The sequence below is a fragment of the Oncorhynchus mykiss genome, chromosome 3 (assembly GCF_057628025.1).
Source record: "Oncorhynchus mykiss isolate SJ-2025 chromosome 3, ASM5762802v1, whole genome shotgun sequence".
In the NCBI taxonomy this organism is placed as follows: Eukaryota; Metazoa; Chordata; class Actinopteri; order Salmoniformes; family Salmonidae; genus Oncorhynchus; species Oncorhynchus mykiss.
This window is the reverse complement of record NC_143024.1, coordinates 96,992,736-97,009,490: the sequence shown is the minus strand read 5'-3', so window position 1 is coordinate 97,009,490 and position 16,755 is coordinate 96,992,736. Positions and strand designations below refer to the sequence as shown.

Sequence of the window (16,755 nt, the reverse complement as noted above, 5' to 3'; positions counted from 1 at the left end):
TTTCTTTCTTTCTTTCGTCGTGCTGCTGCTCCAGTTTCAACTGTTCTGCCTGCGGCTATGGAACCCTGACCTGTTCACTGGACGTGCTACCTGTCCCAGACCTGCTGTTTTCAACTCTCTAAAGACAGCAGGAGCGGTAGAGATACTCTGAATGATCGGCTATAAAAAGCCAACTGACATTTACTCCTGAGGTGCTGACCTGTTGCCCCCTCGACAACTACTGTGATTATTATTATTTGACCCTGCTGGTCATCTATGAACATTTTAACATCTTGGCCATGTTCTGTTATTATCTCCACCCGGCACAGCCAGAAGAGAACTGGCCACCGCTCATAGCCTGGTTCCTCTCTAGGTTTCTTCCTAGGTTCTGGCCTTTCTACTGAGTTTTTCCTAGCCACCATGCTTCTACACCTGCATTGCTTGCTGTTTGGGGTTTTAGGCTGGGTTTCTGTACAGCACTTTGTGACATCAGCTGATGTAAGAAGGGCTTTATAAATTCATTTGATTGAGGTAGTTGGTGACTGAGTCTGTACACTCGGTAGTTGTGACTTGCTATAGTGACTGGTGTGTGTGTATGTGCGTGCGTGCGTGTGTGTGTAAGTTGATTTAGGATGTATAAACGGCTGAAGTGAATTGAGCATTACTTTACATGCAACACTGTGGGAAGAACAGCACAGTGAAACCAAACACAGAGAGAGAGGTAGCTGGCTCTTACGAGGAGATAGTAATCTTGGTCCCTGTCTCTTCTTCTATCTTCTTCAGGTTTCTTCCCTCCTTACCGATCAGTCGTCCCACCAGACTGTTGTGGGCCAGGATCTTCAGAGGAATCTCCTCCTCCCTGTAGGAAGAGAGGGTTAGGGTTAGTGAATCAATAACAGCTGCATTGAATAAAAGGCCACGGCTCCAGACCATTGATGTGGCATGAGGAATGTAATGTTGGGGTGGGATGAGTTGGCATGTGTGTGCGTGCACACACGCTTGTGTGTGTCAGAATGAACTGGCTGGGAAGTGAAACACTGATTAGAATGTGAAAGCTTCATGAGGGCTGAGGGAGGAAGGAGAGGAGACAGAGAGGGGGGATAGGGAGGAGGAGGAGGTGTTAGAGGAGGGGGTGGAGGAGAGGATAGAGGTGAAAGAAGAAGGGGAGGAGGTGGGAGTAGAGGGGAGGAGGTGGGGGTAGAGGAGAGGGGTGGAGAGGAGGGAGAGAGGTGAGGGGGTTTGTAGTAGTGATGGTGTTTGGGTAGTAATGGTGTAGTAGTGACGGTGTTGGGGGGTAGTAATGGTGTAGTAGGTTTGTAGTAGTGAGGGTGTTGGGGGTAGTAATGGTGTAGTAGGTTTGTAGTAGTGAGGGTGTTGGGGTAGTAGGGTGTAGTAGTGAGGGTGTTGGGGTAGTAATGGTGTAGTAGTGAGGGTGTTGGGTGGTAGTAATGGTGTAGTAGGTTTGTAGTAGTGAGGGTTTTGGGGGTAGTAATGGTGTAGTATGGGTTTGTAGTAGTGAGGGTGTAGTAGTGAGGGCGTTGGGGGTAGTAATGGTGTAGCAGGGGTGTAGTATTAATGGTGTAGTAGTGACGGTGTTGGGTGGTAGTAAAGGTGTAGTAGGTTTGTAGTAGTGAGGGTGTTGGGGTAGTAGGGTGTAGTAGTGAGGGTGTTGGGGTAGTAATGGTGTAGTAGTGAGGGTGTTGGGTGGTAGTAATGGTGTAGTAGGGGTGTAGTAGTGAGGGTGTAGTAATGGTGTAGTGTGTAGTAGAGGTGTAGTAATGGTGTGGGGTGTAGTGTAGATGTAGTGGTGAGGGTGTGGTAATGGTGTAGTAGGGGTGTAGTAATGGTGTAGTGTGTAGTAGTGAGGGTGTAGTGTGTAGTAGGGGTGTAGTAATGGTGTAGGGGTGTAGTGTAGGTGTAGTAGTGAGGGTGACAGACTTCTCCCCATCTTAGCTACTGTTGTATCAATATGTTTTGACCGTGACAGTTTACAATCCAGGGTTACTCCAAGCAGTTTAGTCACCTCAACTTGCTCAATTTCCACATTATTCATTACCAGATTTAGTTGAGGTTTAGAGTTTAGTGAATGATTTGTTCCAAATACAATGCTTTTAGTTTTAGAAATATTTAGGACTAACTTATTATTTGCCACCCACTCTGAAACTAACTGCAGCTCTTTGTTGAGTGTTGCAGTCATTTCAGTCGCTGTAGTGGCTGACGTGTATAGTGTTGAGTCATCCACATGCATAGACAGAATGGCTTTGGCATGTTGGAAGTAAGTAAAGACTGAAAAAAGCAAGGGCCCTGGGGATTTCCTGATTCTGCCTGGATCATTTTTGGAGAGGCTTCCATGAAAGAACAGCCTCTGTGTTCTGTTACAAAGGTAACTCTATATCCACAATATAGCAGGGGGTGCAAAGACATATATGTAGCTTTAGAAATAAGGTTCATGAAATCAATAACTTGCTAACATCAGATAACATTCATATATTAGCCATTTCTGAGACTCACTAAGATAATTAATTTGATGATACTGCAGTAGCAATACAAGGATATAAAATCTATAGAAGAGACAGACATGCTTATAGGGGAGGTGTTGCTGTATATTCAGAGCCATATCCCTGTAATGTTTATAGGGGGGGGGTGTTGTTGTATATATTCAGTCATATCCCTGTAATGTTTATAGGGGAGGTGTTACTGTATATATTCAGTCATATCCCTGTAATGCTTATGGGGGAGGTGTTGTTGTATATATTCAGTCATATCCCTGTAATGTTTATAGGGGAGGTGTTGCTGTATATATTCAGTCATATCCCTGTAATGTTTATAGGGGAGGTGTTACTGTATATATTCAGTCATATCCCTGTAATGCTTATGGGGGAGGTGTTGCTGTATATATTCAGTCATATCCCTGTAATGTTTATAGGGGAGGTGTTGCTGTATATATTCAGTCATATCCCTGTAATGCTTATGGGGGAGGTGTTGCTGTATATATTCAGTCATATCCCTGTAATGTTTATAGGGGAGGTGTTGCTGTATATATTCAGTCATATCCCTGTAATGTTTATAGGGGAGGTGTTGCTGTATATATTCAGTCATATCCCTGTAATGTTTATAGGGGAGGTGTTGCTGTATATATTCAGTCATATCCCTGTAATGTTTATGGGGGAGGTGTTGCTGTATATATTCAGTCATATCCCTGTAATGTTTATAGGGGAGGTGTTGCTGTATATATTCAGTCATATCCCTGTAATGTTTATAGGGGAGGTGTTGCTGTATATATTCAGTCATATCCCTGTAATGCTTATGGAGGAGGTGTTGCTGTATATATTCAGTCATATCCCTGTAATGTTTATAGGGGAGGTGTTGCTGTATATATTCAGTCATATCCCTGTAATGTTTATAGGGGAGGTGTTGCTGTATATATTCAGTCATATCCCTGTAATGTTTATAGGGGAGGGGTTGCTGTATATATTCAGTCATATCCCTGTAATGTTTATGGGGGAGGTGTTGTATATATTCAGTCATATCCCTGTAATGTTTATGGGGGAGGTGTTGCTGTATATATTCAGAGCCGTATAATGCTTAGAGAAGATCTTAAGTGTTATTGAAGTGTTGTGGTTGCAGGTTCACTTGGCACATCTAAAGCCTTTTCCTTTTGGGGTGTTGCAAACGGTCAGTATCTAAATCATATGTGTGAAATAACAAAGAGTTGCAGTCTGTTTTGGAATGGGTGGCTAGTAATAAACTGGTCCTGAACATCTCTTAAAGTAAGAGCATTTGGTAAAAATCCTTCCCTAAGTTCGAGACCTCAGCTGAACCTGGTAATGAATGGTGTGGCTGTTGAACAAGTTGAGGAGACTCAATTACTACGTGTGCCTTTTTATTTATCAAGTTCTGTCCTGGAGCTGTTCTTGTCTATTTAATGTTCTGTATTATGTCATGTTTTTCCAGCAGCAGACTATGATAATGTCAAAAGCCACACTAAAGTCTAGCAAAACAGCCCCCACAATCATTTTTATACCAATTTCTCTCAGCCAATCATCAGTCATTTGTGTAAGTGCTGTGCTTGTTGAATGTCCCTCCCTACATGTGTGCTGAAAGTCTGTTGTAAATTTGTTTACTGTGAAATACCATTGAATCTGGTCAAACATTTTTTCCAGAAGTTTACTAAGGGTTGGTATCAGGCTGATTGGTCGGCTGTTTGAGCCAGTAAAGGGGGCTTTACTATTCTTAGGTAGCAGAAAGACTTTAGCTTCCTCCAGGCCTGAGGGCACACACTCCATTAGGCTTCAATTGAAGATGTGCAATACCGTACTCTATTATCCTCAGTCATTTTCTAAGTCTTCAGACCCCGGTGGCTTGTCATTGTTGATAGACAACAATACTTTTCACCTCTTCCACACTAACTTTACGGAATTCAAAATTACAATGTTTGTCTTTCATAATGTGGTCAGATATACTTGGATGTGTAGTGTTAGTGTTTGTTGCTGGCATGTCATGCCTAAGTTTGCTAATCTTGGCAATTAAAAAAAGTATTAAAGAAGTTGGCAATATCAGTAAGTTTTGTGATGAGCCATCTGATTCAATTAATGATGGTGCTGAGTTTTTTAAATATAATTTAAGGTGCTACAAAGCTTTTTACTATCATTCTTTATATAATTTATCTTTGTTTCATAATATAGTTTCTTCTTTTTATTCAGTTTAGTCACATGATTTCTCAATTTGCAGTACGTTTGCCATACCCATGTGGCTGAGTTGGTAGAGCATAGGAAATCAAACCAAATCAAATGTAATTGTCACATGCACATGGTTAGCAGATGGATCTGGATCATCCAGATGGTCATTGTCAAACTTCAGACGGGCCTGGACATGCGCTGGCTAGAGCAGGGGGACCTTGCTTGCGCTGCAGGATTTTAATCCATGACGGCGTAGTGTGTTACTAATGGTTTTCTTTGAGACTGTGGTCCCAGCTCTCTTCAGGTCATTGACCAGGTCCTGCCGTGTAGTTCTGGGCTGATCCCTCACCTTCCTCATGATCATTGATGCCCCACGAGGTGAGATCTTGCATGGAGCCCCAGACCGAGGATGATTGACCGTCATCTTGAACTTCTTCCATTTTCTAATAATTGCGCCAACAGTTGTTGCCTTCTCACCAAGCTGCTTACCTATTGTCCTGTAGCCCATCCCAGCCTTGTGCAGGTCTACAATTTTATCCCTGATGTCCTTACACAGCTCTCTGGTCTTGGCCATTGTGGAGAGGTTGGAGTCTGTTTGAGTGTGTGGACAGGTGTCTTTTATAGAGGTAACGAGTTCAAACAGGTGCAGTTAATACAGGTAATGAGTGGAGGGCGGAGGGCTTCTTAAAGAACAACTAACAGGTCTGTGAGAGACAGAATTCTTACTAGTTGGTAGGTGATCAAATACTTATGTCATGCAATAAAATGCAAATTAATTACTTAAAAATCATACAATGTGCTTTTCTGGATTTTTGTTTTAGATTCCGTCTCTCACAGTTGAAGTGTACCTATGATAAAAATTACAGGCCTCTACATGCTTTGTAAGTAGGAATACCTGCAACATCGGCAGTGTATCAAATACTAGTTCTCCCCACTGTACATATGAGATGAGTAATGTAGGGTATCTAAACATTATATAAAGTTACATAGTTTAAAGTGACTAGTGATACATTTATTACATCCAGTTTTTTATTATTAAAGTGGCTAGCACTTGCAACGCCAGGGTTGTCGGTTCGATTCCAAAGGGGGACCAGTATGGAAATGCATGCACTCACTACTATAAGTTGCTCTGGATAAGAGCGTCTGCTAAATTACTATAATATAACATGTAAATGCCGTATTCCTCTCAACCATAATATTTTTCAATGCCACATCAATTGAACAGGATTTCAGTTTTTACAGTCATTTTCTTCATGGAATAATGTGTCAAGTGCATCGTGCGTCTGTTTGCTCCTACACCACGGACCAACAAACATATGAATCACTACAAAACTTCTTGTATGACCTTTTGTACACTTTAGGCCCAGCCTTTGGAACTTTGGTTTTCCTAGATATGGCTACTATATTGTGATCACTACAACCTATGCATCTGGATACTGCTTTAAAGCAGATTTATGCAGCATTAGTGAAGGTGTGATCAATGAATGTTGATGATTTAATTCCTGTGCTGTTTGTAACTACCCTGGTAGGTTGACTGATATCCTGATCCAGGTTGGAGGCACTGGTTACAGTTAGAAGCTTTTTCCTGAGTGGACAGCTTGATGAAAGCCAGTCAATATTTAAATCCCCCAGGAAATATACCTCTGTTGATATCACATATATTATCAACCATTTCACACATGTTATCCAGATGCTGACTGTTAGCAACTTGGTGGTCTATAGCAGCTTCCCACCAGAATGGGCTTTAGGTGAGGCAGATGAACCTGTAGCCAGATTACGTCAACAGTATTTAACATTATCCAGATACTGACTGTCTATAGCAGCTTCCCACCAGAATGGGCTTCAGGTGAGGCAGATGAACCTGTAGCCATATTACTTCAACAGTATTTAACATGACATCGTCTCTATGCTTTACAGGAATGTGGTTCTGAATATAAACAGCAACACAAATCAAAGAAAACAAACAAATCAACCTGTCACAACTTTACAAAAACAACGAACCGAGGTCTCTCGTTCAGTGTTCAACATACGTTGAGCTCTGATGTCGCGCTCTGATGTAGGCCTACCAAATGGTGGAGTGTTGGGGTGTTGTAGTGAGGGTGTTGGGGTGTAGTAAAGGTATAGTAGGGATGCTATAGTAGACTCACTCCTTGGTCTCGCTGGCCTCTTTCTGCATGATGTCCAGGATCATGCGGCAGGCAGAGGAGCAGCCCTCTGGGGTGGCGTGGATGGTGATGGGCTTCCCTGCTGCTCCCACATTCTCCTTACGATGGATGTCCACCCTGATGGAGAGAGACAGACAGGTCACTGAAAGGCTGTTCACCCTGATGGAGAGAGACAGACAGGTCACTGAAATGCTGTCCACCCTGATGGAGAGAGACAGGAGGTCACTGAAAGGCTGTCCACCCGGAGGGAGACAGACAGGTCACTGAAAGGCTTTCCACCCTGATAGAGACAGACAGACAGGTCACTGAAAGGCTTTCCACCCTGATAGAGACAGACAGACAGGTCACTGAAAGGCTTTCCACCCTGATAGAGACAGACAGACAGGTCACTGAAAGGCTTTCCACCCTGATAGAGACAGACAGACAGACAGGTCACTGAAAGGGTGAGACTGCATACATAATCATATTCAAGAATGGGGTCAATGCCATGTTAATTCAGCAACTGATTTAACTGAAATGTAATTAACCCCATACTTCATATTGGATATTTGACCAACAAAGGACTGTGTCTATTGCAGATCGACCCATTCTGATCCAACAACGTACTTGGACTGTGTCTGTTTAGTGACGTTCTTGATGGTTTGGCCCTCCTTGCCGATGATGGCTCCTACGAACTGTGTGGGGACCAGCATGCGGAGGGGGAAGTCATGCTGTTTGTGTCGGGGCCCCCCGAAGCCCCCCGAGGGCCCTGGCTGGGGCCCGTCCTGGTCCCTGGACGACCGACGTCCCCGACGCATCCGCGGGGCAGGTAGGGGCGGAGCTGCATCCATATCCAGGATGTACGACACCCTGAAGGAGAAGCCCTCAAACTGCTGACCCGTCAACTTCTCTATGGCTCTGAGAGGGGAGAGGAGAGTCAACTTCTCTATGGCTCTGAGAGGGGAGAGGAGAATCAACTTCTCTATGGCTCTGTGAGGGGAGAGGAGAGTCAACTTCTCTATGGCTCTGTGAGGGGAGAGGAGAATCAACTTCTCTATGGCTCTGTGAGGGGAGAGGAGAATCAACTTCTCTATGGCTCTGTGAGGGGAGAGGAGAGTCAACTTCTCTATGGCTCTGTGAGGGGAGAGGAGAATCAACTTCTCTATGGCTCTGTGAGGGGAGAGGAGAGTCAACTTCTCTATGGCTCTGAGAGGGGAGAGGGTTAGCCCTCAAACTGCTGACCCGTCAACTTCTCTATGGCTCTGTGAGGGGAGAGGAGAATCAACTTCTCTATGGCTCTGTGAGGGGAGAGGAGAGTCAACTTCTCTATGGCTCTGTGAGGGGAGAGGAGAGTCAACTTCTCTATGGCTCTGTGAGGGGAGAGGAGAATCAACTTCTCTATGGCTCTGTGAGGGGAGAGGAGAGTCAACTTCTCTATGGCTCTGTGAGGGGAGAGGAGAGTCAACTTCTCTATGGCTCTGTGAGGGGAGAGGAGAGTCAACTTCTCTATGGCTCTGTGAGGGGAGAAGAGAGTCAACTTCTCTATGGCTCTGAGAGGGGAGAGGGTTAGCCCTCAAACTGCTGACCCGTCAACTTCTCTATGGCTCTGTGAGGGGAGAGGAGAATCAACTTCTCTATGGCTCTGTGAGGGGAGAGGAGAGTCAACTTCTCTATGGCTCTGTGAGGGGAGAGGAGAGTCAACTTCTCTATGGCTCTGTGAGGGGAGAGGAGAGTCAACTTCTCTATGGCTCTGAGAGGGGAGAGGAGAGTCAACTTCTCTATGGCTCTGTGAGGGGAGAGGAGAGTCAACTTCTCTATGGCTCTGAGAGGGGAGAGGGTTAGCCCTCAAACTGCTGACCCGTCAACTTCTCTATGGCTCTGTGAGGGGAGAGGAGAATCAACTTCTCTATGGCTCTGTGAGGGGAGAGGAGAGTCAACTTCTCTATGGCTCTGTGAGGGGAGAGGAGAATCAACTTCTCTATGGCTCTGTGAGGGGAGAGGAGAGTCAACTTCTCTATGGCTCTGTGAGGGGAGAGGAGAGTCAACTTCTCTATGGCTCTGTGAGGGGAGAGGAGAGTCAACTTCTCTATGGCTCTGTGAGGGGAGAGGAGAGTCAACTTCTCTATGGCTCTGTGAGGGGAGAGGAGAGTCAACTTCTCTATGGCTCTGTGAGGGGAGAGGAGAGTCAACTTCTCTATGGCTCTGTGAGGGGAGAGGAGAGTCAACTTCTCTATGGCTCTGTGAGGGGAGAGGAGAGTCAACTTCTCTATGGCTCTGTGAGGGGAGAGGAGAATCAACTTCTCTATGGCTCTGTGAGGGGAGAGGAGAGTCAACTTCTCTATGGCTCTGTGAGGGGAGAGGAGAGTCAACTTCTCTATGGCTCTGTGAGGGGAGAGGAGAATCAACTTCTCTATGGCTCTGTGAGGGGAGAGGAGAGTCAACTTCTCTATGGCTCTGTGAGGGGAGAGGAGAATCAACTTCTCTATGGCTCTGAGAGGGGAGAGGAGAGTCAACTTCTCTATGGCTCTGTGAGGGGAGAGGGTTAGCCCTCAAACTGCTGACCCGTCAACTTCTCTATGGCTCTGTGAGGGGAGAGGAGAATCAACTTCTCTATGGCTCTGTGAGGGGAGAGGAGAGTCAACTTCTCTATGGCTCTGTGAGGGGAGAGGAGAGTCAACTTCTCTATGGCTCTGTGAGGGGAGAGGAGAATCAACTTCTCTATGGCTCTGTGAGGGGAGAGGAGAGTCAACTTCTCCATGGCTCTGTGAGGGGAGAGGAGAGTCAACTTCTCTATGGCTCTGTGAGGGGAGAGGAGAGTCAACTTCTCTATGGCTCTGTGAGGGGAGAAGAGAGTCAACTTCTCTATGGCTCTGTGAGGGGAGAGGAGAATCAACTTCTCTATGGCTCTGTGAGGGGAGAGGAGAATCAACTTCTCTATGGCTCTGTGAGGGGAGAGGAGAGTCAACTTCTCTATGGCTCTGTGAGGGGAGAGGAGAGTCAACTTCTCTATGGCTCTGTGAGGGGAGAGGAGAGTCAACTTCTCTATGGCTCTGTGAGGGGAGAGGAGAGTCAACTTCTCTATGGCTCTGAGAGGGGAGAGGAGAGTCAACTTCTCTATGGCTCTGTGAGGGGAGAGGGTTAGCCCTCAAACTGCTGACCCGTCAACTTCTCTATGGCTCTGTGAGGGGAGAGGAGAATCAACTTCTCTATGGCTCTGTGAGGGGAGAGGAGAGTCAACTTCTCTATGGCTCTGTGAGGGGAGAGGAGAGTCAACTTCTCTATGGCTCTGTGAGGGGAGAGGAGAATCAACTTCTCTATGGCTCTGTGAGGGGAGAGGAGAGTCAACTTCTCTATGGCTCTGTGAGGGGAGAGGAGAGTCAACTTCTCTATGGCTCTGTGAGGGGAGAGGAGAGTCAACTTCTCTATGGCTCTGTGAGGGGAGAAGAGAGTCAACTTCTCTATGGCTCTGAGAGGGGAGAGGGTTAGCCCTCAAACTGCTGACCCGTCAACTTCTCTATGGCTCTGTGAGGGGAGAGGAGAATCAACTTCTCTATGGCTCTGTGAGGGGAGAGGAGAGTCAACTTCTCTATGGCTCTGTGAGGGGAGAGGAGAGTCAACTTCTCTATGGCTCTGTGAGGGGAGAGGAGAGTCAACTTCTCTATGGCTCTGAGAGGGGAGAGGAGAGTCAACTTCTCTATGGCTCTGTGAGGGGAGAGGAGAGTCAACTTCTCTATGGCTCTGAGAGGGGAGAGGGTTAGCCCTCAAACTGCTGACCCGTCAACTTCTCTATGGCTCTGTGAGGGGAGAGGAGAATCAACTTCTCTATGGCTCTGTGAGGGGAGAGGAGAGTCAACTTCTCTATGGCTCTGTGAGGGGAGAGGAGAGTCAACTTCTCTATGGCTCTGTGAGGGGAGAGGAGAGTCAACTTCTCTATGGCTCTGTGAGGGGAGAGGAGAATCAACTTCTCTATGGCTCTGTGAGGGGAGAGGAGAGTCAACTTCTCTATGGCTCTGTGAGGGGAGAGGAGAGTCAACTTCTCTATGGCTCTGTGAGGGGAGAGGAGAATCAACTTCTCTATGGCTCTGTGAGGGGAGAGGAGAGTCAACTTCTCTATGGCTCTGTGAGGGGAGAGGAGAATCAACTTCTCTATGGCTCTGTGAGGGGAGAGGAGAGTCAACTTCTCTATGGCTCTGTGAGGGGAGAGGAGAATCAACTTCTCTATGGCTCTGTGAGGGGAGAGGAGAGTCAACTTCTCTATGGCTCTGTGAGGGGAGAGGAGAATCAACTTCTCTATGGCTCTGTGAGGGGAGAGGAGAGTCAACTTCTCTATGGCTCTGTGAGGGGAGAGGAGAGTCAACTTCTCTATGGCTCTGTGAGGGGAGAGGAGAATCAACTTCTCTATGGCTCTGTGAGGGGAGAGGAGAATCAACTTCTCTATGGCTCTGTGAGGGGAGAGGAGAGTCAACTTCTCTATGGCTCTGTGAGGGGAGAGGAGAGTCAACTTCTCTATGGCTCTGTGAGGGGAGAGGAGAGTCAACTTCTCTATGGCTCTGTGAGGGGAGAGGAGAGTCAACTTCTCTATGGCTCTGTGAGGGGAGAGGAGAATCAACTTCTCTATGGCTCTGTGAGGGGAGAGGAGAGTCAACTTCTCTATGGCTCTGTGAGGGGAGAGGAGAGTCAACTTCTCTATGGCTCTGTGAGGGGAGAGGAGAGTCAACTTCTCTATGGCTCTGTGAGGGGAGAGGAGAATCAACTTCTCTATGGCTCTGTGAGGGGAGAGGAGAATCAACTTCTCTATGGCTCTGTGAGGGGAGAGGAGAGTCAACTTCTCTATGGCTCTGAGAGGGGAGAGGGTTAGCCCTCAAACTGCTGACCCGTCAACTTCTCTATGGCTCTGTGAGGGGAGAGGAGAATCAACTTCTCTATGGCTCTGAGAGGGGAGAGGGTTAGCCCTCAAACTGCTGACCCGTCAACTTCTCTATGGCTCTGTGAGGGGAGAGGAGAGTCAACTTCTCTATGGCTCTGTGAGGGGAGAGGAGAGTCAACTTCTCTATGGCTCTGTGAGGGGAGAGGAGAGTCAACTTCTCTATGGCTCTGTGAGGGGAGAAGAGAGTCAACTTCTCTATGGCTCTGAGAGGGGAGAGGGTTAGCCCTCAAACTGCTGACCCGTCAACTTCTCTATGGCTCTGTGAGGGGAGAGGAGAGTCAACTTCTCTATGGCTCTGTGAGGGGAGAGGGGAGGAGAGGGCAAGGGCTCTGACTTGCCGAGGAAAATAAAGGTTAAAAAAATATAAAAAGGGTTAGGGTGGCTCTGATACTCTTCTTCAGTGCCAAAACACTGTCTGAGCATATCTGACTAGTCTTAGATTAATTATCCCCTCGTTGAAAAAATATTCTAACGTTTCTGCCATACTGATAGTGACAGGTGGGACATAATTTAAACACAGTAATACCACCAACAGATGACTCTACTCACACTTTGGCCTCCTCCTTGGTTGAGTATGTGGCATTCACCACAGCTGTTTCTGTGTCCGTGGTAACTGTGGATGGAGAATGAGAGAGAGAGAAAGGGTTAGGGTTAGAAACACCACCGCTGTTTCTGTGTCCATGGTAACTGTGGATGGAGAATGAGAGAAAGGGTTAGGGTTAGAAACACCACCGCTGTTTCTGTGTCCATGGTAACTGTGGATGGAGAATGAGAGAAAGGGTTAGGGTTAGAAACACCACCGCTGTTTCTGTGTTCGTGGTAACTGTGGATGGAGAATGAGAGAAAGGGTTAGGGTTAGAAACACCACCGCTGTTTCTGTGTCCATGGTAACTGTGGATGGAGAATGAGAGAAAGGGTTAGGGTTAGAAACACCAACGCTGTTTCTGTGTCCATGGTAACTGTGGATGGAGAATGAGAGAGAGAGAGAAAGGGTTAGGGTTAGAAACACCACCGCGGTTTCTGTGTCCATGGTAACTGTGGATGGAGACCAAGAGAGAGAGAGAGGGGTTCTGTCATTTCTCTGCTGTACTGTAGGGGAGATATAGAGAACCACTACTGTAGGGGGATATAGAGGTCCACTACTGTAGGGGCATATAGAGGACCACTACTGTAGGGGGATATAGAGGACCACTACTGTAGGACCACTACTGTAGGACCACTACTGTAGGGGTGATATAGAGGACCACTACTGTAGGACCACTACTGTAGGACCACTACTGTAGGGGTGATATAGAGGACCACTACTGTAGGGGGATATAGAGGATCACTACTGTAGAGGAGATATAGAGGACAACTACTGTAGGGAGATATAGAGGACCACTACTGTAGGGGGATATAGAGGATCACTACTGTAGAGGAGATATAGAGGACAACAACTGTAGGGGGATATAGAGGACCACTACTGTAGGGGGATATAGAGGATCACTACTGTAGAGGAGATATAGAGGACAACTACTGTAGGGGAGATATAGAGGACCACTACTGTAGAGGAGATATAGAGGACCACTACTGTAGGACCACTACTGTAGGGGTGATATAGAGGACCACTACTGTAGGGAGATATAGAGGACCACTACTGTAGGGGGATATAGAGGATCACTACTGTAGAGGAGATATAGAGGACAACTACTGTAGGGGAGATATAGAGGACCACTACTGTAGAGGAGATATAGAGGACCACTACTGTAGGACCACTACTGTAGAGGAGATATAGAGGACCACTACTGTAGGACCACCACTGTAGAGGAGATATAGAGGACCACTACTGTAGAGGAGATATAGAGGACCACTACTGTAGGACCACTACTGTAGAGGAGATATAGAGGACCACTACTGTAGGACCACCACTGTAGAGGAGATATAGAGGACCACTACTGTAGAGGAGATATAGAGGACCACTACTGTAGGACCACTACTGTAGGACCACTACTGTAGGACCACTACTGTAGGACCACTACTGTAGGGGAATATAGAGGCCCACTACTGTAGAGGAGATATAGAGGTCCACTACTGTAGAGGAGATATAGAGGACAACTACTGTAGGGGTGATATAGAGGACCACTACTGTAGGGGGATATAGAGGATCACTACTGTAGAGGAGGTATAGAGGACCACTACTGTAGGACCACTACTGTAGGACCACTACTGTAGGGGAATATAGAGGCCCACTACTGTAGAGGAGATATAGAGGTCCACTACTGTAGAGGAGATATAGAGGACAACTACTGTAGGGGAGATATAGAGGACCACTACTGTAGAGGAGATATAGAGGACCACTACTGTAGGGGAGATATAGAGGACCACTACTGTAGGGGAGATATAGAGGACCATTACTGTAGGAGAGATGTAGAGGACCACTACTGTAGGGGAGATATAGAGGACCACTACTGTAGGACCACTACTGTAGAGGAGATATAGAGGACCACTACTGTAGGACCACCACTGTAGAGGAGATATAGAGGACCACTACTGTAGAGGAGATATAGAGGACCACTACTGTAGGGGAGATATAGAGGACCATTTCTGTAGGACCACTACTGTAGGGGAGATATAGAGGACCACTACTGTAGGGGAGATATAGAGGACCATTACTGTAGGAGAGATGTAGAGGACCACTACTGTAGGGGAGATATAGAGGACCACTACTGTAGGGGAGATATAGAGGTCCACTACTGTAGAGGAGATATAGAGGACCACTACTGTAGAGGAGATATAGAGGACCACTACTGTAGAGGAGATATAGAGGACCACTACTGTAGAGGAGATATAGAGGACCACTACTGTAGGGGAGATATAGAGGACCATTACTGTAGAGGAGATATAGAGGACCACTACTGTAGGGGAGATATAGAGGACCACTACTGTAGGGGACATATAGAGGACCACTACTGTAGAGGAGATATAGAGGACCACTACTGTAGGGGAGATGTAGAGGACCATTACTGTAGGGGAGATATAGAGGACCACTACTGTAGAGGAGATATAGAGGTCCACTACTGTAGAGGAGATATAGAGGACCACTACTGTAGAGGAGATATAGAGGACCACTACTGTAGAGGAGATATAGAGGACCACTACTGTAGAGGAGATATAGAGGAACACTACTGTAGGGGAGATATAGAGGACCACTACTGTAGAGGAGATATACGGACCACTACTGTAGGGGAATATAGAGGAGCACTACTGTAGGACCACTACTGTAGGGAGATATAGAGGACCACTACTGTAGGAGCACTACTGAAGTGGAGATATAGAGGACCACTACTGTAGGGCAATATAGAGGACCACTACTGTAGAGGAGATATAGAGGACCACTACTGTAGGGGAGATATAGAGGACCACTACTGTAGAGGAGATATACGGACCACTACTGTAGGGGAATATAGAGGAGCACTACTGTAGGACCACTACTGTAGGGAGATATAGAGGACCACTACTGTAGAGGAGATATACGGACCACTACTGTAGGGGAATTTAGAGGAGCACTACTGTAGGACCACTACTGTAGGGAAATATAGAGGACCACTACTGTAGGAGCACTACTGAAGTGGAGATATAGAGGACCACTACTGTAGGGCAATATAGAGGACCACTACTGTAGAGGAGATATAGAGGACCACTACTGTAGGGGAGATATAGAGGACCACTACTGTAGGGGAGATATAGAGGACCACTACTGTAGGGGAGATATAGAGGACCATTACTGTAGGAGAGATGTAGAAGACCATTACTGTAGGGGAGATATAGAGGTCCACTACTGTAGAGGAGATATAGAGGACCACTACTGTAGAGGAGATATAGAGGTCCACTACTGTAGAGGAGATATAGAGGACCACTACTGTAGGGGAGATATAGAGGACCACTACTGTAGGGGAGATATAGAGGACCATTACTGTAGGAGAGATGTAGAAGACCATTACTGTAGGGGAGATATAGAGGTCCACTACTGTAGAGGAGATATAGAGGACCACTACTGTAGAGGAGATATAGAGGTCCACTACTGTAGAGGAGATATAGAGGACCACTACTGTAGGGGAGATATAGAGGACCACTACTGTAGGGGAGATATAGAGGACCATTACTGTAGGAGAGATGTAGAAGACCATTACTGTAGGGGAGATATAGAGGTCCACTACTGTAGAGGAGATATAGAGGACCACTACTGTAGAGGAGATATAGAGGTCCACTACTGTAGAGGAGATATAGAGGACCACTACTGTAGAGGAGATATAGAGGACCACTACTGTAGAGGAGATATAGAGGACCACTACTGTAGGGGAGATGTAGAGGACCATTACTGTAGGGGAGATATAGAGGACCACTACTGTAGGGGAGATATAGAGGACCACTACTATAGGACCACTACAATAGGGAGATATAGAGGACCACTACTGTAGGACCACTACTGTAGGACCACTACTGTAGGGGAGATAGAGGACCACTACTGTAGGACCACTACTGTAGGACCACTACTGTAGGGGAGATATAGAGGACCACTACTGTAGGACCACTACTGTAGGACCACTACTGTAGGACCACTACTGTAGGGGGATATAGAGGACCACTACTGTAGGGGGATATAGAGGACCACTACTGTAGGGGAGATATAGAGGACCACTACTGTAGGGGAGATATAGAGGACCACTACTGTAGGGGAGATATAGAGGACCACTACTGTAGAGGAGATATAGAGGACCACTACTGTAGAGGAGATATACGGACCACTACTGTAGGGGAATATAGAGGAGCACTACTGTAGGACCACTACTGTAGGGAGATATAGAGGACCACTACTGTAGGAGCACTACTGAAGTGGAGATATAGAGGACCACTACTGTAGGTCAATATAGAGGACCACTACTGTAGAGGAGATATAGAGGACCACTACTGTAGGGGAGATATAGAGGATCACTACTGTAGGGGAGATATAGAGGAACACTACTGTAGGGGAGATATAGAGGACCAC

General features: G+C 46.5%; 1 protein-coding gene across 7 annotated transcripts in view; it reads right to left on the bottom strand.

Moving 5' to 3' along the window:
* Positions 1 to 16,755, bottom strand: part of igf2bp2a (insulin like growth factor 2 mRNA binding protein 2a) — a 91,260-nt gene that overhangs the window by 30,573 nt on the left and 43,932 nt on the right. For 4 of the 7 annotated variants that reach the window (XM_036975364.2, XM_036975365.2, XM_090230503.1 and 1 more), the window contains exons 5-8: positions 12,279 to 12,342; positions 7,430 to 7,720; positions 6,806 to 6,940; positions 716 to 838 (exon numbers count right to left, since the gene is read on the bottom strand). In XM_036975364.2, coding sequence (XP_036831259.2) covers positions 716 to 838; positions 6,806 to 6,940; positions 7,430 to 7,720; positions 12,279 to 12,342 — 613 coding nt within the window. The remainder of the gene's footprint in view (positions 1 to 715; positions 839 to 6,805; positions 6,941 to 7,429; positions 7,721 to 12,278; positions 12,343 to 16,755) is intronic. The other 3 variants (XM_090230507.1, XM_090230505.1, XM_090230506.1) reach the window with 1 other exon arrangement.